General features: G+C 45.7%; 1 protein-coding gene across 1 annotated transcript in view; it reads left to right on the top strand.

Moving 5' to 3' along the window:
- The first annotated feature begins 1,639 nt into the window (after nucleotides 1–1,639).
- STRA8 (stimulated by retinoic acid 8) overlaps nucleotides 1,640–16,152 on the top strand; it is a 396,440-nt gene continuing 381,927 nt past the window's right edge. Inside the window, exons 1-2 of the mRNA XM_044087171.1 lie at nucleotides 1,640–1,656; nucleotides 2,512–2,800. Of these exons, the coding sequence (XP_043943106.1) occupies nucleotides 1,640–1,656; nucleotides 2,512–2,800 (306 nt within the window). The remainder of the gene's footprint in view (nucleotides 1,657–2,511; nucleotides 2,801–16,152) is intronic.

Below are 16,152 nucleotides of genomic sequence, written 5' to 3'. Positions count from 1 at the left end.
TATTAAGTACAAGGCAAGGGTTATTCTCATTCCCCTTTTCTGACCCCGACAAATCTGTTTCCTGTACCTAAAGCCTCACCATCTACGACCTCCTTGTGCCCTGAATCTCCTTTCAGATTTCCTGTCTCATCTGTCTTGCAGGTCTCATCTTGACAGCAATGGTTTCTCCAATTCCAACGATGGCCAAGAACCCTTTACTTTCTTCTACAGTGGTATGCATTTTAACAGCCTCATAGAAACTTTCCACTAGGAAAATGTATGGGAAAATGGAAAAAAGTTTTCAGCGTGGTCAGTAGAGGATAAGTTTGACCCTTTTTCTGTCCCTATTTCCTTCCATTTTGGACTTCTTGTCAGGCTTTTTTCACTCAAGTGCCAGCTATTTTACTATTAAGGTTCAATTAATAGCTGTTGCAAGTTTTACACGAGATCAAATGATTTGTCCGTAGCATCTCTGAAAGTTTATAAAGCAAAGTTTTCTTAAAGCACACCTTTCTGTTGAGATCCCTTATCAAAGATTCAGCTCCTCCTTGGGTCATTACCTTGGTGTTACATGCTCTCACACAGTTTCCTTTTGAGTCTGCCTTTAGCATTGAATTGAAGTTTCTTTCTTGGAAAATATCGCTTTTGGTGTCCATATCCTTGGCTAGACTAATTCTGAACTTTTGGCTTTGTGCTGCAACATCCTTATTTGGTATTCACACGGGGGGTTGGCATAATGGTTAAGGAGTTTACCTTACAAACACAAGGTACAGGGTTTGAGTCTCAATTGGGGTAATTGGCTAGGCTTAAAATAGTCCACAAAGGCAGTTAGCCTAGTATGAAACTATGAAACAGAATTTCTCTCAAACCTAATCCTAGCTCTGTGCCTAAGGTAGCCACAGTATCAGCCTTGAACCAACATATACATTTGCCCGTTTCTCTAATTATTCAACAAAGTTCAATACACTTTGTATACATTGATGTTCATCATCAACTCAGATTTTATTTTCATTACACAAAATTATTATGAAAAAACGACTAGTTATTTATGTATTTTTCTAAAACCATATTGGCATTCAGAATTTCTAAAATCACATTTTCTAGATGACTGTCAGATTGCATTTCCTTTGTTTATAATTTAAAGGGATTATCACTCTCAAACAATCCAGGAGCATATTCCTCTAGATCTTTTTCAACTTTCTTGTCCTTTTTTCATTCATCACTGGATGATGTGTGCTTTGCAGCAGCTGGGTATAACACCCATGCCTTTGTCAAGCATTACAAGCTGCACCTCATTTCCATATCCAGAGCATCCTTCAGGTCCAACCTGTTCAAAGGTATTTTGCCATGAGGCCAACTGTTTTGGTAGCTGTGAACCCTGTCCCAACTATCAAAATGGTCAGAGGGGACAACATAGCATAAGAAAGTTATATGCATACCATAACACTAGATCCTTGGTGTTCTCCCCATGTCCTAATTGACATCCTGCCCTCCCTTCCCACTTCCAAAATGCTATCATTTTCCTTTATTTTCTGGAGGATTATAATGGACCAGATCTGAAGCCTTCATGGGGTACATCTTTTGTCTGCTAATTATTCCTTTTTTGGGGTTACCTTTCCAGGGATAATCCCATCTGATTTTTGGTCAAACCTGATCTGAGATGATATTGATAGTGCGGTATGCGAGAAAGGAGCTTGAGCACCGGAGAAGCTCTGAAAATATTGCTGTCTCAGATCTGCCTCAAGGGAGATAACCCAAGTGTCAAGACAGAAAGAGGGGGACAACAAGCATCTAACTTTATGGTGAGTACATAACATTTTTTATTGTTGCTGCTGACAGTAGTTATATAAAAAAACTTTATGGTAGTTGCTACTCTCCAGCTCAGTATGTAGGTATTTACAGTAAACGAGTTGTTGCCTAAAATTACATCTTTTATGTAGTTTCATTTCTTTTTACCAATTTCATCCTGTGTTATAACTGGAAGTGGTTATGCATGAATGAGTCTTCTCACCTTCTCAGAAAAAAAGTAAATAAATGGACTTTTTTCCATTGTCAGAGAGATATAAATATAAATCCATTAATTCAATCTGAAGTTATTGAATAATGATTGGCCTAACCATACCTCTCAACCTCTTAATGTAAGAAATCTGGACAAAGCCTAAAATAATGTGGGTTCAAAGGGACAAAAATAGGCACAGATTTTAAATATTGCTGTTATAATCTTAGAAAGCTGCTAGAATAAAAATTATTATGTTTGCATGCATTTTTGAAGGATATGAAGTCTGAAACCCAAATATATGTCATTATTTGGTCATTTAGTGACTTCAATATTCTGTGATTTGCCAGAAAAACACATATTTTATGAGGAACTGACCAAATATTTGAGGGAAAAATCTGGACATTCTACGAAAATCTGTACAGTTCAGAGGTATGGAACAATTTAATGAAGTTATTGTAACGTTTCTTCTGTTAAAGTCATTGTAGAGGTTCTGATTGTTTCTGTAATGATGAGGTTAGCATTATATGTTACAGATATCTCAGTTTCTATAAAAAGACTGTGGACTTGCTGATTGACAACAAAATTGTATCACCTGAACAAATTACACTTCCTGTTGTGTCAAAAGCCATCTTCTATCTATGGCAGGACATTGCCACTGAGAGAAATTCCTTTATTTTTCAACAATGTAACTTGAGAGATACTACTTTCTCACCGGACTTAGAATTTTGCTGTCAAGTGCCAGTCTGTGTTGAGGATCATATGCACACTGAATTACAAGACAGTCAGGAAGGAAACAGTTCTGCAGAGTCTAACTCAGATGAGGTAAGTGATTATTAGATTTAATAATCAAAACACATTCTAAAGAAAATACCAATTCATTTTAGTTTTAAGTAAAAAAAAATATTTCATGAAGGTTAAAGAAACTGTTTTGTAGACTAATTTCAGCTATGTCTCCTATGAATAAGCTACTCTTGAATCTTTAGTATGAACAGAGTATTTTTTACATCAAGCTGCACTACAGTGGGAATTATAAAAGTTTATCAGTAAGCATTCAAAAGAGATATTATATAATTTATGTGATCAAAGTCAACAGTAATGCACTGTGGATGTTACCTTAGAGAACTGTAAGTGACATGTGAAATAAAATCTATATTTCAGCACACTTGGATAAGTGACATGTATGACATGTAAAGCCTACCTTTGCTGAAGATTTGAAATGTACACTATTATTTCCAAATAAAAAAGAGGCTTGTGTAGATGGGAGGTGTTTTCAATATTTTGGTTTTCAGTATTTTGAACTTTCAGTCTTATGACATAGATCCAGATTAGATATGTCCTCCAGGTAGCTATGCCATTGCCTGGTTCGGGTGTGGGGGAACCAAATTCTTTAGATTCAGGAGAAGTTAGGGGTGCGGAATCTTTTAACAGTGTTGATACATATCTCCCCCCAGGGATTCTCCCACTAATGTAGTGCATGCAAAAAATAGACAGAAGACCCTTTACGTTGCAGTGCAACAGTCTTAACTATGTGTTCCTCTTAGCTGATGGCCATGACTGGATCCATTATTTAGGCCATTTATTATAGGATGGAAGCCTGGGTTATGAGCAACTCTAGCGCTCCAATACCAGTTTATCTACCCATATATTCTGATTTTAAAGGGGGCAGGAATCTGAAGTTTCAGAAGTGTCAGAGTTTCACCAGACCATTTCTTCAAAGAACGAACAGTTTCAGAAACCCAAACAGTTAATCTGAAGTTGTTGTCTTCATTTGATCTTCAACCTCTGGGTTACCAGAGCCGTCTCGGATCCGACTCGGCCACATATCCAGCATTTGATCTGAGCTCAAAGCTCCTCCCCTTACCCATAGTGCCCCTTTCACTTCCTTCCTTCAGATCTCATTTGCCACACTCTAGTCTGCATCACGATCCGTGCTCGCTGCTAAAACTGTGGGTAATTGAACTTCTTGTTTGCCTGTTTTTATCTATATTTTCCCTTCTACCTCCCCTTGCGCACTCTGCATTGGTTACTACAAAAAAAAAAGAAACAAAAAAAAAAAAAAAACCTCTCTTTTCTTTCCTGTCTCTTTCTCTCTCGCGTGTGTTCCCTGTGTGAGTGAGTGTGTTAGGCCGTGCGTTTGGGAGTATGTCTGATCCCCACAAACCAGGCTTCGAAAGTGCACAGATTGTGGCCACAAGCACTCCTCAGCTGATGGCCACACTCTGTGCATTGAATGTCTTGGGGCAGCCCATCTGGACACCTCCTGTTCCATCTGTGCCAGGTTTAATCCCTGGGCGCTGATAGACAGGAGAAATAAACTAATTCTGAGAAGCCTTCATCCCCCTCCTACCACCAGGGCACAGGCCTCTTCTGCCCCAGCTTCTACTTCGGTCTCCACCTTGGCCTCTGGGACTCAAACTCCCGCCAAGAGGTCCGGGGATGGAGACAAGTCAGATAAGTCAAACAAACCTGCCAAGTCTAAGGACAGGGTCAGAAAGCGATCCTCAGATCGCTCGGCTTCGGTGGGCCCACCGACTAAAGTATGGTCGGCTCCATGGACAGAGTCTCCCTGGCTCCGTTCCCCTCAGTTCTCCCCAGAGCCGGAGGAGCTTTGGACCTGGTCGCTGGCGCAGGCTTCCTGTCTAGGCCTGTGTTGGTGGCCTCCTCTTCTCACTCCAGCTACAGTCTTTCTGAAACGGAGATGGATAGAATGATGCAGAAGTTTATCCGTGTTCAAATACATTTGAGAGACCTGCCTGCCCCCTCTCCCTCTGGAGCTGGGGGCATGCAATTAATGTTTATCCCTATAGCTCCTTCTCCGATCCGACCTCCGGTTTTGGAGCCCTTGGATCCGAGGACACTCTGCATTGAGGGATCGGCTCTGATGGTACCTTGTACCTCAATGCCATCTATGACCTTGAGCAGGTTGGATCCAACTAGCTCGGATCCATCTGGCTGTTGGAGCAGTAGCCTTGGCTTCGAATCCGTAGGGATGGCGTTGGCTCCAAGCCTTTTGGAGCAGAGCCTTCCCTTTGGTATCTCAGCACCTGGAGGTTCAGCTCCGGCTCCCCTATCAGGTCAGCGAGTTACAGCTCTGACCATTGCGCCTTCTCAGGAGACCCATTCCCCTTCGGCTTTTGATATGGTGGAGAGGGTCCTCTTGATTCCATCGAGACCCTTGACTATCTTGTCGTCAGAGTCCGTCCTGGGTCCCTCTGTTTCTGGCGCAGATCCAGCCATTCTACCATCTCCGGGACAGCTTGCTGCCTCTTTGCCCAAGGGTGCTCCCTCTTGGGAACAGCAAGATGTTGGTGAGTCCTACCCAAAGACCCCCACTGAGCAGATCCCTTGTAAACATACCTGCAAGGGAAGGCACTTGGACTCCCCCCCTGGTGTCCCTCATGGAAGACACTGATTTGGAGGAAGGGGAAGGTCCCACGAGTCACCCACTGAGGATGTTTCCTTTGGAGACATCATGGAAATCCTTCGCCAGTGTGGGCGGGGGTCTGCTCCAAAACGTAACGTGGACAAATTGTTGTTCCTGGAGGCATTTGGCACAGGACCCTCTACTTCCTGGGTGTCCCTTCCCACAGATCCTTTCATGGATCTTATTACATCTTGGGCATGGAAGGAACCTGACACGGTGGAGCCCATTCCTAAACACCCTGACAAGGTTTTGAGTCCCGCTTCAGACAGCACCTGTTGGACTGAGGGGTCCCCGGTTGATGCCATGCTGGTGGCGGTCGCCTCCAAGAAGGAGCTTGCTCAGAAGAGCTCCACGGTCCACCCTTCCGACCAAGTGTCCAGGACGATGGACCATTTTGGGAATCAGGTGTATGCTTCAGAGACCTTCTCTGTGCGGTGCTGAATTATATGGCACATATAATTAGGCTGCAGTGAGACCTGGTCAAGGAGGTTGCTGAGTCTACACCTGGGTCCATGTCAGCCGAGGACAAGAAAGTGTTCTCTGTTATGGTCACCCTCCCTTCTATCACTAACACTTCTCTGCGTCTCCTCTCACATTCTACTGAGGGTGCCGCTAGAGCTGCTAGTACACCCGTTGCCATCCAGCGCTAAGCCTGACTCCGGTTGTGTGCCTTAGCATCTTTTATGAATGCCCCGTACTATGGTTCCTCCCTTCTTGGGAAGTTGGTATGTGACACCTTAGTCCAGAGTGAAAAGAACGGAAGACTCTGCTGTTGGGATCTGCTTTTCGGCCCCTCAACAGACTTTCTCCAGCAATCTGTGGAGGGCCAAGAAGATGTGGTTCTGAAAATCTCAGAACTACTCCCAGGATGCTCAGGACTCTCATTTCCCAGGAACAGATGGGGATTTGATAGATGCTGCCCTAGAGGCAGAGGGGTTCAGAGGAAGCAGAGGGGGTCAGAGGAATCAAGGGTCTCATGAGCCGTTCTCTGAGAGATCCGCACAGCAACCCTGAAGGGTTGACCAGCTGCTCATCTCTGGAGGCAGTCTGAGGTTGCCTTTCACTACACCTAACAGCAGGGGAGTCCATCACAAAAGATCTTTGGATGTTGAAAATTATATCCAGAGGTGATTCAATCCCTTTCTCATGTCACCCCATCCACCCAGACACCTCCCGGACATTCCACCCATGGAAAGGGAGGATGCAGCACTGGAAATTGCAAAGCTGCTAGCAAAACGAGTCACCCAACCCATCCCCCCAGACCAGTGTGGGTTAGGCATTTATTCCATGTTCTTTTTGTTGCCAGAGAAGACGGGGACTTGAGGCCCATTCTGGATCTCTCCACCTTGAACCTGTCTGTGGCCAAGACAAAATTCTGTATGGTCACTCTTCTATCTATCCTGCCCTTCCTGCAGGAGAACGATTGGATGTGCTCGATCGACCTCCAGGATGCGTACTACCATATCAGAATGAACAGGTACTCTCAGAGGTTCCTCCGCTTCCGGCTAGGGGCCAATCATTATCATTTCAAAGCGCTCCCCTTTGGTCTCACCACAGTCCCCAGGGTGTTCACTAAAGTGATGGCAGTGGTAGTGGCACACCTGAGACTTCAGGGCACACAGGTCTTCCCCTACCTGGATGATTGGCTCCTCGCTGACCCTTCCAGGCATCAGTTCAATCATGCAAGGGATTTCCTTCTTCTCTTAGCCCACCAGTTGGGCATTACAATCAATCTCAACAAGTTGTCTCTGGTCCCGGTTCAAATGTTAGTTTTTATTGGGGCTCGGTCAGACATATTTCAAACCAAAGTCTTTCTTACATTGGATAGGAGTCATTCTCAGAAGCTACACTTACTTTGCATTCTCCAAGCTCAGACACCGACAGCGGAAATGGTTTTAAGGGCATTGGGGTCCATGACGGCCACAATCAGTCTCTTGTCTGTGGCACGCTTTCACATGAGGGTTCTTCAGTGGACCCTTGTGGTCCAGTGGTCCATGTTAGATCTCCTTTGTCTCATCCTGTTCAAGTCTTTTGGGTGTGCAGGGACTTTCTTCTGTGGTGAATTCATTCTCCGGATCTGGCACGGGGTCGCTTCTTTCTTCTGCCCTCCCCCTCGATCACAGTGACTACGGACACATCTTTGCTAGTGTGGGGGGCACTGCTTGGGAAGGACAGTCCAAGGCACGTGGTCCCTCTATGAGACCAGATTGCATATCAACGTCCTGGAGATGAGGGAGGTGCTTCTAGCATTGCAGGCTGTCCATGCCCATCTTCCCCCAGGGCCAACTGCTATCCAGATGGACACTATGTCTGTGGTCTGGTACATCAACAAACAGGGGGGAACCAGGTCTTACTCTCTGTGTTGCAAAGCCATGAGAGTGGGTGATCTCCACCTGCAGTTTTCTGGTGGCCACGCACATTCTGGGGAGGTCCAATATTCTAGCAGACAAGCTCAGCAGGTCTATTCTGATGCCTTACGAGTGGTCTCTGAATCATTCAGTATTGAAACAGATCTCTCTCGAGGGGTCAGCCTTGCTGTGATCTCTTTGCCTTCCTTCCAATGCGAAATGCTGTGAGTTCTTTGCTCTGAACCCCCCACCGGGGGATGCCCCCAGAGGTGCTCTGATTCATGCTTGACCCCCCGTTCTCCTGTATGCTTTTTCTCCACTTCCTTTGATTCCAAAATTCCTTTAGAAAGCTTGCAGGCTGGGGAGCTTAGTTATCCTCATTGCCTCATTCTGTCCTCATCAGATCTGGTTCCCCTCTCTGTGGTCTCATTTGGTGGCTCCACCATGGATGTTGGATCCAATTATAGATCTTATTTCTTATCCGTTAGGGATTCCCCATCCAGATCTGGGTAGTCTGAAGCTCACGGCTTGGCTGCTCCAGTTCCCATGATAGTCAGGACTCCCGGTTTATCTTCACCCGTCAAAAGGATCCTGGTGGCGCCTCATAAGTCTTCCACCAGAAAGGTGCACTCCAACAAATGGAAACATTTTTCAATCTGGGCCTTACAGCGTGCCCTAGATCCCTTCACTGTGCCAGTCTCGGCGGTTTTATAATTTTGGCAGGGATCTTCCAGTAAGGAGTCAGTTCCTTCACAGTCAGGGTCCAACTGGCAGAGATTCCCAATTTTCATGTCAGTGATAATATGGCTTCCTTATCATTCTCTAAGCTTTACAAAGCCTTCCTAAAAGGCACCTTTCTTCTTCAGCCCCCGGTGAAGGACCCAACGCCACCATGGGATCTTACGTTAGTATTGCAAGCTCTCATTTCATCTCCTTTTGAACCCGCAGCCTCTGAGGATCTGCAATTTCTATCCTGGAAGACATCATTCTTGGTTGCTAGTACATCTACCAAGAGGGTTTTGGAGCTTCAAGTGTTGTTGGTCAAGCACCCTTATATGATTTTTCATAAGGACGGGGTATCCTTACATACTAACCCATCTTTTCTTCCTAAAGTAGTTTTGGAGTCCAACATTAATCATGTGATTAATCTCCTGGTCATTTTCCCAAACTTTCAAAACAAGGGAGCGTATAAATGAGTATAAATTGCACCCATTGGGTGTGCACAGACAGTTATGTTTTTACCTGCACAGGACCAAATCCTTTCCCAAGTCTGACCAGCTTTTCATTTCCTACTCTAAACCCTTTTTGGGGAAACCAGTATCTAAGGTCACCATCGCCCATTGGATTTCCCATTGTATTATTCTAGCGGACTCTGTTAGGGGGTTATCCCCGCCAGGTCAGGTGATGGCACATTCCACCAAGTCTATGGCTACTTCTTTGACCATTTGGTCCAGAGTGTCATTAGATGATATCTGCTCTGCTGCCACTTGGGCTTCATCTCATACCTTCATTTCACATTACAAGTTGGGCATCATATCCCAGAATAGGGCATCCTTTGGCTTCAATGTGCTCTGCAACATCCTTCCATGATGGTCTCCCAGATGTTTAGTAGCTGGGGAATCTGTCCCACAGGTTGAAGATCAAATGAAGACAACAATTTCAGATAAAGAAGTTATGTACTCACCATAACATTCCATCTGAGTTGTTGTTCTTCATTTGCCTTCAGCCATCCCTCCCTCTTTCCCCCTGCCTTGCAAAGACTGTGTGGTGGTCTAGCAAGTAGAGGATGTAGTCACATCCAGGGTTCCTCTTACTATTTTCTTCTTTGCTTAGGCAGACATTTGGTATGGAACAAGAGATTGAGGTGGGTGTGAATGCTAAGTTGGGCAGCAAACTCAATCTGAAGGGAGGAAGGAGACAGGGGCATTGTGGGTAAGGGGAGGAGCTTTGAGCTCAGCTCAGATGCTGGATATCTGGCTGAGTCGGATCTGAGACGGATCCGGTAACCCACAGGTTGAAGACAAATGAAGAACAAGAACTCGAATGGAACGTTATGGTGAGTACATAACTTCTTTTTTTTCCTTTTCCCTAGTGCTGGCTAGATTTAGGGATATATTCATTTGGAAGCAATCATTGGCTGCCCTTAAGATCAGAGGGGCATATGATATTTTGGAGGATGAGACCTCAGGTGTGGCAACCTTCCCTCCATTGACCCTAGCACTGGAGTATGTTTTTAAGAAAGCTTGCAGTTCTCCTCCACTGAATGAGTCTTTGCCCAAAAAAATGTTTAAGAAATCAGAATGCGCTTGGCCATGCCTTGCCTACAAGCTTCCTTGTCTGTGGACCTTGCTTCTGTGTCCCCAGTAACCTCTTCCAATAAAAAGACAATGTCTTCATCAAACCCAGTCCGTCAAGATAAACTAGGAAAGTGACTAGGATCTCATATAAAGAAGCTGGCGCAATCCAGCATGATAGCTTTTAAAGTGTTTAACCCCCAGTGTTTTATGTGGAAGTTTATGTTGTGGTGTATGTATATTTTAGATGAGTTCACTACATCACCTGCTTAGCTGCGTGAAAGACATTCCCCTGGATTCAATAAACTCAGTGCAGGAATAGTGTTATTCCTGCACGGAGTGGTTCATGTCCGTGTAGCATTAGCATTAACAGCAGCATGCCTTGCATATTCATGAAGGATATTATATCTATAGAGAGTTCATAGATCATGACTAATTCTATTCACTTCAGTCGTATATGGAGAGCTCTCAGAGTCGAAGATTCCTTGTCGGATCTGAGGTGTTGGAGTCGACTCCAAAGTTGTTGGAGCCATCTCTGTGCCTTGGAGTCTCAGCACGGGTTAGGTTGGCTCCTGTTTCTGCCTTGCGGTATTGTCTTAGGAGCAAGGAGGGACGGCGGTCCAAAACCTTGCCTTTTTGGATCTGAGGTTCTCATCATCTCTGGGGAGGTCTGACTTCGAGGCTGTGGAGAGAATATTGTCTGCCTCAGCAACACAGATGGTTCCTACCCCCTCAGATCTTCAGTCTGCAGCCTTGACGTCCCTGCACTCAGGGTCATCCCTCCTTATCACAGGGACAGCCAGTACGGATACCCCAGGCTTCCCATCAGGGTATCCTGACTTCTTCTGATACCCCCTCAGAGCATCCCACTGAGGAGGTCCCTAAGAAGAAGAAGACATGTAAGAGGAAGCACTTGGACTCCCCAGAGGAGTCTATCACAGAAGATACAGACTTCGATAAAGATGAAAGGTTCCCATGGTCACCTCCTGAAGATGTGTCATATGGAGACAGCTTTGAAATCCTGAGGCAGAGAGGTGGCTGGATGCTGAGCAATCCTTCGTCTGAGGAGTCTGTATTCCTGGAAGCTGTCTGTACTGGCCTGTCTACCTCTTGGGTGACTCTGCCTGCCAATGAGCTCATTGAATTGATCTCTTGGTGTGCATGGAAGGATCCCGACAGTATTGAACCTATATCTTAGAGACCAGACAAAATTATGGCAACACCTGTGGACAAACAGTTTTGGGGAAAAGGGGTAGCCATTGATGCCATGGTTGTGGCAGTGTCCACTAAAAATTAACTTGCCGTGGAGATTTCTACTGTTCATCTCCCAACAGGGAGTTGCGGGTGATGGACAGATTTGGGAAACATGTCTATGGTTCAGCGACCTTTGCCTTAAGGTCACTGAATTATTTGGCACATTTCACAGGGTTGCAGAGGGATTTGATTAAAGAGCTCTCAAATACCATGTCAGGATCCGTTTCTGAAGAAATACAATCATCCATGACTTCTCAATTGGCTACCCCACAATTTGTTTGCAATTTTTCTGTGAGGCTCGTTTCACATGTAGCCACAGGAATCTCATAAGGAAGAATGCCTGGATGCGCTTGTGTGATTTTACGGAGCCCTTCAAGTCTTCGTTCATCAGTACTCCTTTTGAAGGCACCTCTTTGTTTAGCCCCAAACTGAAGGACACATAACTGGTGTGAGAAGGACAAAAAGACCTTGTCTGCCATGGGCATACGTTTTTCGACCCCTCAAAGATCCTTTTCTAGGAATCAATGAGGTGGTCAAAAGATGTGGTTCAAGAAATCCCAGGGGCCTTTCCAGGACACACATGGAGGAAGTTCCCCTAGGGATAGAGGGGGAGTTCTAATGGTAGAAGCCGTCCCTGTGGCAGAGATGGCCCATAAAACCAGGGGTCCAGAGATTCTTTCTCTGACAGAACCTTCCAGCATTCCTGAAAGGAGGCCCGATTGCCCTTCTCTGGATGCACTTGGGGGTCAATTATCCCTGCACCAGAAAGCGTAGCTAGAAATAGCAACAGATACTTGGGTGCAGAGGATAATTTCCAGAGGTTGTATCATACCCTTTTCCCTTCCTCTTCCAGTTTCAAGAAAAATCCTCGATATTCCACCCAGTCAGAGGGAACAAGCAACAATTCAGATGGAAAAACTGCTAGAAAAAAAGTGTCATCCGAGACGTTCTACCAGACCAGTTAGAATCTGGAACTTACTCAAGATTCTTTTTAGTATCAAAGAAAACAGAGGACTGGAGACCAGTTTTGAATCTCAGCATCCTGAACAGGTCAGTTTGACACACCAAGTTCCGGATGGTTACAGTTCAGTCCATTCTCCCTTTCCTGGGCAAGGACGACTAGATGTGCTTGACTGACCTTCAGGATGCGTACTATCACATAAAGATGAACAGGCAGTCTGGAAGGTTTTTATGTTTCATTCTGGGAACCAGTCATTGCCAGTTCAGAGTTCTGCCCTTTGATCTCACCACAAACCTCAAGGTGTTTACCAACTGTATGGCAATAGTAGTTGCCCACTTGAGACTGCAAGGATTCCGAGTTTTTCCATATCTAGACGACTGGCTCATTACTTCCCCAACCAAGCATCAGTTAATATGAGCAAAAGATCAAGTTTTCCAGAAGAAGAAAATGGAAAACACATATGGAATGTTATGGTGAGTACATAACAAGAAGTTATGTACTCATCATAACGTTCGATGTATGTAGTCCATCTCACCTCACATTCTTACCCGTGGATTCGGCTCCGACTCGGCCAAAACTTTTCTAGCTCAAAGTCTTTCTATTGGCTGGACTAAGATGGTATCCCATGCTGCACTGCTCTCTATCCCCAGATCTAGTTTGCTGTGAACACCAGCACTCATTCTCCATGCATAACAACACCCAAGGAAAGGAAGAACAAATCAAGAATGAAGGGAGCTCTGAAACCAGACCTAACCTCCAGATCCTCCAGGATGGGGGAAGGAGGGGGGTTGGTAAGAATGTGAGGCGAGATGGACTACATACATCGAACGTTATGGTGAGTACATAACTTCTTGATGTTATGTAGTCCGATCTTGCCTACATTCTTACCCGAGGGACAGCGTCCCCAGCACCTAAATCCTGAGAGGCTCAGTGGAAAATACTCCTGAGCACTGTGGAACCAAAGGAAGACCTGCCCCTAGATACCACATCCAACTTGTAATGAGTAACAAAGGTGTGAGGAGATGCCCAAGTAGCCACAGCACAAATATCATCCATAGACAATCTGGCCTGAAAAGCTGTAGATGTAGATACAGACCGAGTACAGTGAGCCTTCACCCGGAATGGTAAATCTTTACTCCCTGAGGAATAAATGAAAGAAATACAACTGGCAATCCACCTGGACAACATGACTTTGGAGACAGGAGACCCAATTCTGTTTTCCGAAAAGGAAACAAACAACTGATCAAATTTTCTGAGGTCTTTCGTTCTGTGTAAATAAAAATGTAATTGTCTGTGCACATCCAGTGGATGAAATTTGAATTCTGCCTTGTTTGAAAACTGGGGAAAAAACACTGGCAATTCAATAGATTGGTTAAGGTTACTGACCGACACAACTTTGGGAAGAAAGGAAGGGTTCGGTCTGAGAGAAACCCTGTCCTTATGAAAAATCAAATAAGGGGGTTTAATTGATAAAGCTTGAAGCTCCGACATGCGTCTGGCTGATGTAATGGCTACTAAAAAGACAGTCTTCCAAGTTAAGAATTTTAAATCGCAAGTGGCCGTAGGCTCAAAGGGGGATGAAGTAAGACCCTGTAGAACAAAATTTAAGTCCCAAGGCATAACAGGTTCTGATACCGGAGGACGAAGTAATAATGTGCCCTTCAGGAAACCCTTACAGAGTCTATGTGCCATCAGGCTAGGCTCGTCTGTGACATGAAAGGTAGAAATTGGAGCCAATTGGACTTTAATGGTTGCGGCCGCTGAACCCTGGTTAAAGAGCATAGACAAGAACTCCAATACAGATGAAATTGGAGCTGTGTAAGGGTAAATCTTTTTGGCACGTGTCCAGAACGAAAACCTCTTCCATTTGCTGTAATAAATCTTCCTGGTCGAGGGCTTATGAGAGGAAGATAAAATATGAACCACCTCCGGCGAAAAATGATGGAGCCTAACTAATGACGGAAGTGGAGTAGCCAGGTTGTCAACCGGAGGGTCTGAAAGGAGGGATGGAGCTGCCCTGACATGTGTGTCAGTAAGTCTGGTTGTGGGTCCAGAATCCAAGGAGCGTCCATGAGATAGGGATGGAGAAAGGGGAACCAAATTTGATGAGGCCAGTGTGGGGCAATCAGAATCATTCTGCTTCCCAATGAGTGCGCTTTCTGAATAACCTTTGACAGCAAGGGGGCCGGAGGGATAGCATATAGTAGACCGTAGGGCCAATTGTGGACTAGAGCGTCCCTGGGTGACTCCCCCTGAGGGGGGATCAACGTGAAGTAGCTGCTGCATTTGGCATTGAGGGGGCTGGCAAAAAGGTCGCAACAAGGCTGACCCCACCTGCGGAAGATCTGTTCCGCAACTTGACAGTTCAGGGACCACTCGTAAGGCATCAGAATAGCTCTGCTTAGCCTGTCTGCGATCACATTGGACTTCCCCGGAATGTGCGTTGCGACCAGAAAACTTTGGGAGGACACTGCCACACTCGCATGGCCTCTCTGCAAAGGGGGTAAGACTTGGTTCCTACCTGCTTGTTCAGATACCACACCACTGACATATAGTCACAGTGGATTGCAATAGCCCCGAGAGGAAGAAAACTCTGGAGTGCTTGCAATGCTAGTAGCACAGCTCTCATCTCCAGGACATTGATATGCAGATGCATCTCGTGCTCTTGCCACATGCCTTGGACTGTCCTGCTTAGATAATGCCCCCCTACCCCATCTGGGAGGCATCCGTGGTCACCGTGGCAACCGGGGACGCAGGAACGAAGGGCTTTCCTGCATTGAGGTTGTCGGTGCAAAGCTACCAACTGAGATCCTGTTTGCACCTGTCTGTGAGTAGAATAGGGTGAGAAAGTGGAAGACGCTGCAGAGACCACTGGGCGAAGATTAGCCACTGAAGGAGCCTCATATGTAACCTTGTTAGAGGAACTAACATAATCGTAGCAGCCATTGTCCCCAACAGTTGGAGGACCCATCTTGCCTTCGCTGTTCTCAGAGGGAGCAAGGCGTGAACTTGTTGTAGGACTCTGATTCTTTCCTGTGGTAGAAACGCCCGCATGAGGATGGTGTCTAGTTCGGCGCCTATAAAAGTGACACGCTGTGAGGGCAACAAGGCAGATTTTTCCCAGTTCAATGTGATGCCCAACTGTTGACATAGGTTGATAGTAGCGTCCCTGGTCTGAAGTAGTAGATGCCTGGTGGTGGCAGTAAGGAGCCAGTCGTCCAGATATGGAAACTCTTGGAATCCCTGATGTCTCAAGTGAGCAGTCACCACTGCCATGCATTTGGTAAACATCCTGGGGGCTGTGGTGAGACCAAAGGGCAGGGCTCGAAACTGAAAATGACTGGCTCCCAGGAGGAAGCGTAGGTGACTTCTGGATGCTCTGTCCATCTTTATGTGGTAGTAAGCATCCTTGAGGTCTATGGAGCACATCCACACTTCTTTTCCCAACAACGGGAGAATAGACTGTAATGTGACCATTCGGAACTTGGACTTTTGCACGTGGGTGTTCAGTCGACTGAGATCTAATATGGGTCTCAGGTCCCCTGTCCTTTTCGGCACCAGAAAGAATCTGGAGTAAGTCCCTAATCCGATCTGGTCTGAGGGGACATGTTGGATGGCTCCTTTGTCTAGCAGCTTTGAAACTTCTGAAGCTGCGTAATCTCTTTGACTGGGTGGAACATCCGGGATTTTCTTGATTGGAGGGGGATTTGACGAGAAGGGAATGACATATCCTCCGGAAATTATTCGTAGAACCCATTGATCCTGGGTGATGTCTTGACAGGCCTCCAGGTATAATGAGATTCGACCCCCGACTGGCTCCGGAAATGCACAGTCGGGCCTCCCATCAGGAGCGGCAGTAGGGAGAACCACGAAAGGAATCGCAGTCTCCCAAG

Source organism: Protopterus annectens, chromosome 11.part0 (genome assembly GCF_019279795.1).
Source record: "Protopterus annectens isolate FY-2018-M chromosome 11.part0, PAN1.0, whole genome shotgun sequence".
Classification (NCBI taxonomy): Eukaryota; Metazoa; Chordata; order Ceratodontiformes; family Protopteridae; genus Protopterus; species Protopterus annectens.
The sequence above is the reverse complement of the archived record's forward strand: the minus strand, read 5'-3'. Positions and strand labels throughout refer to the sequence as shown.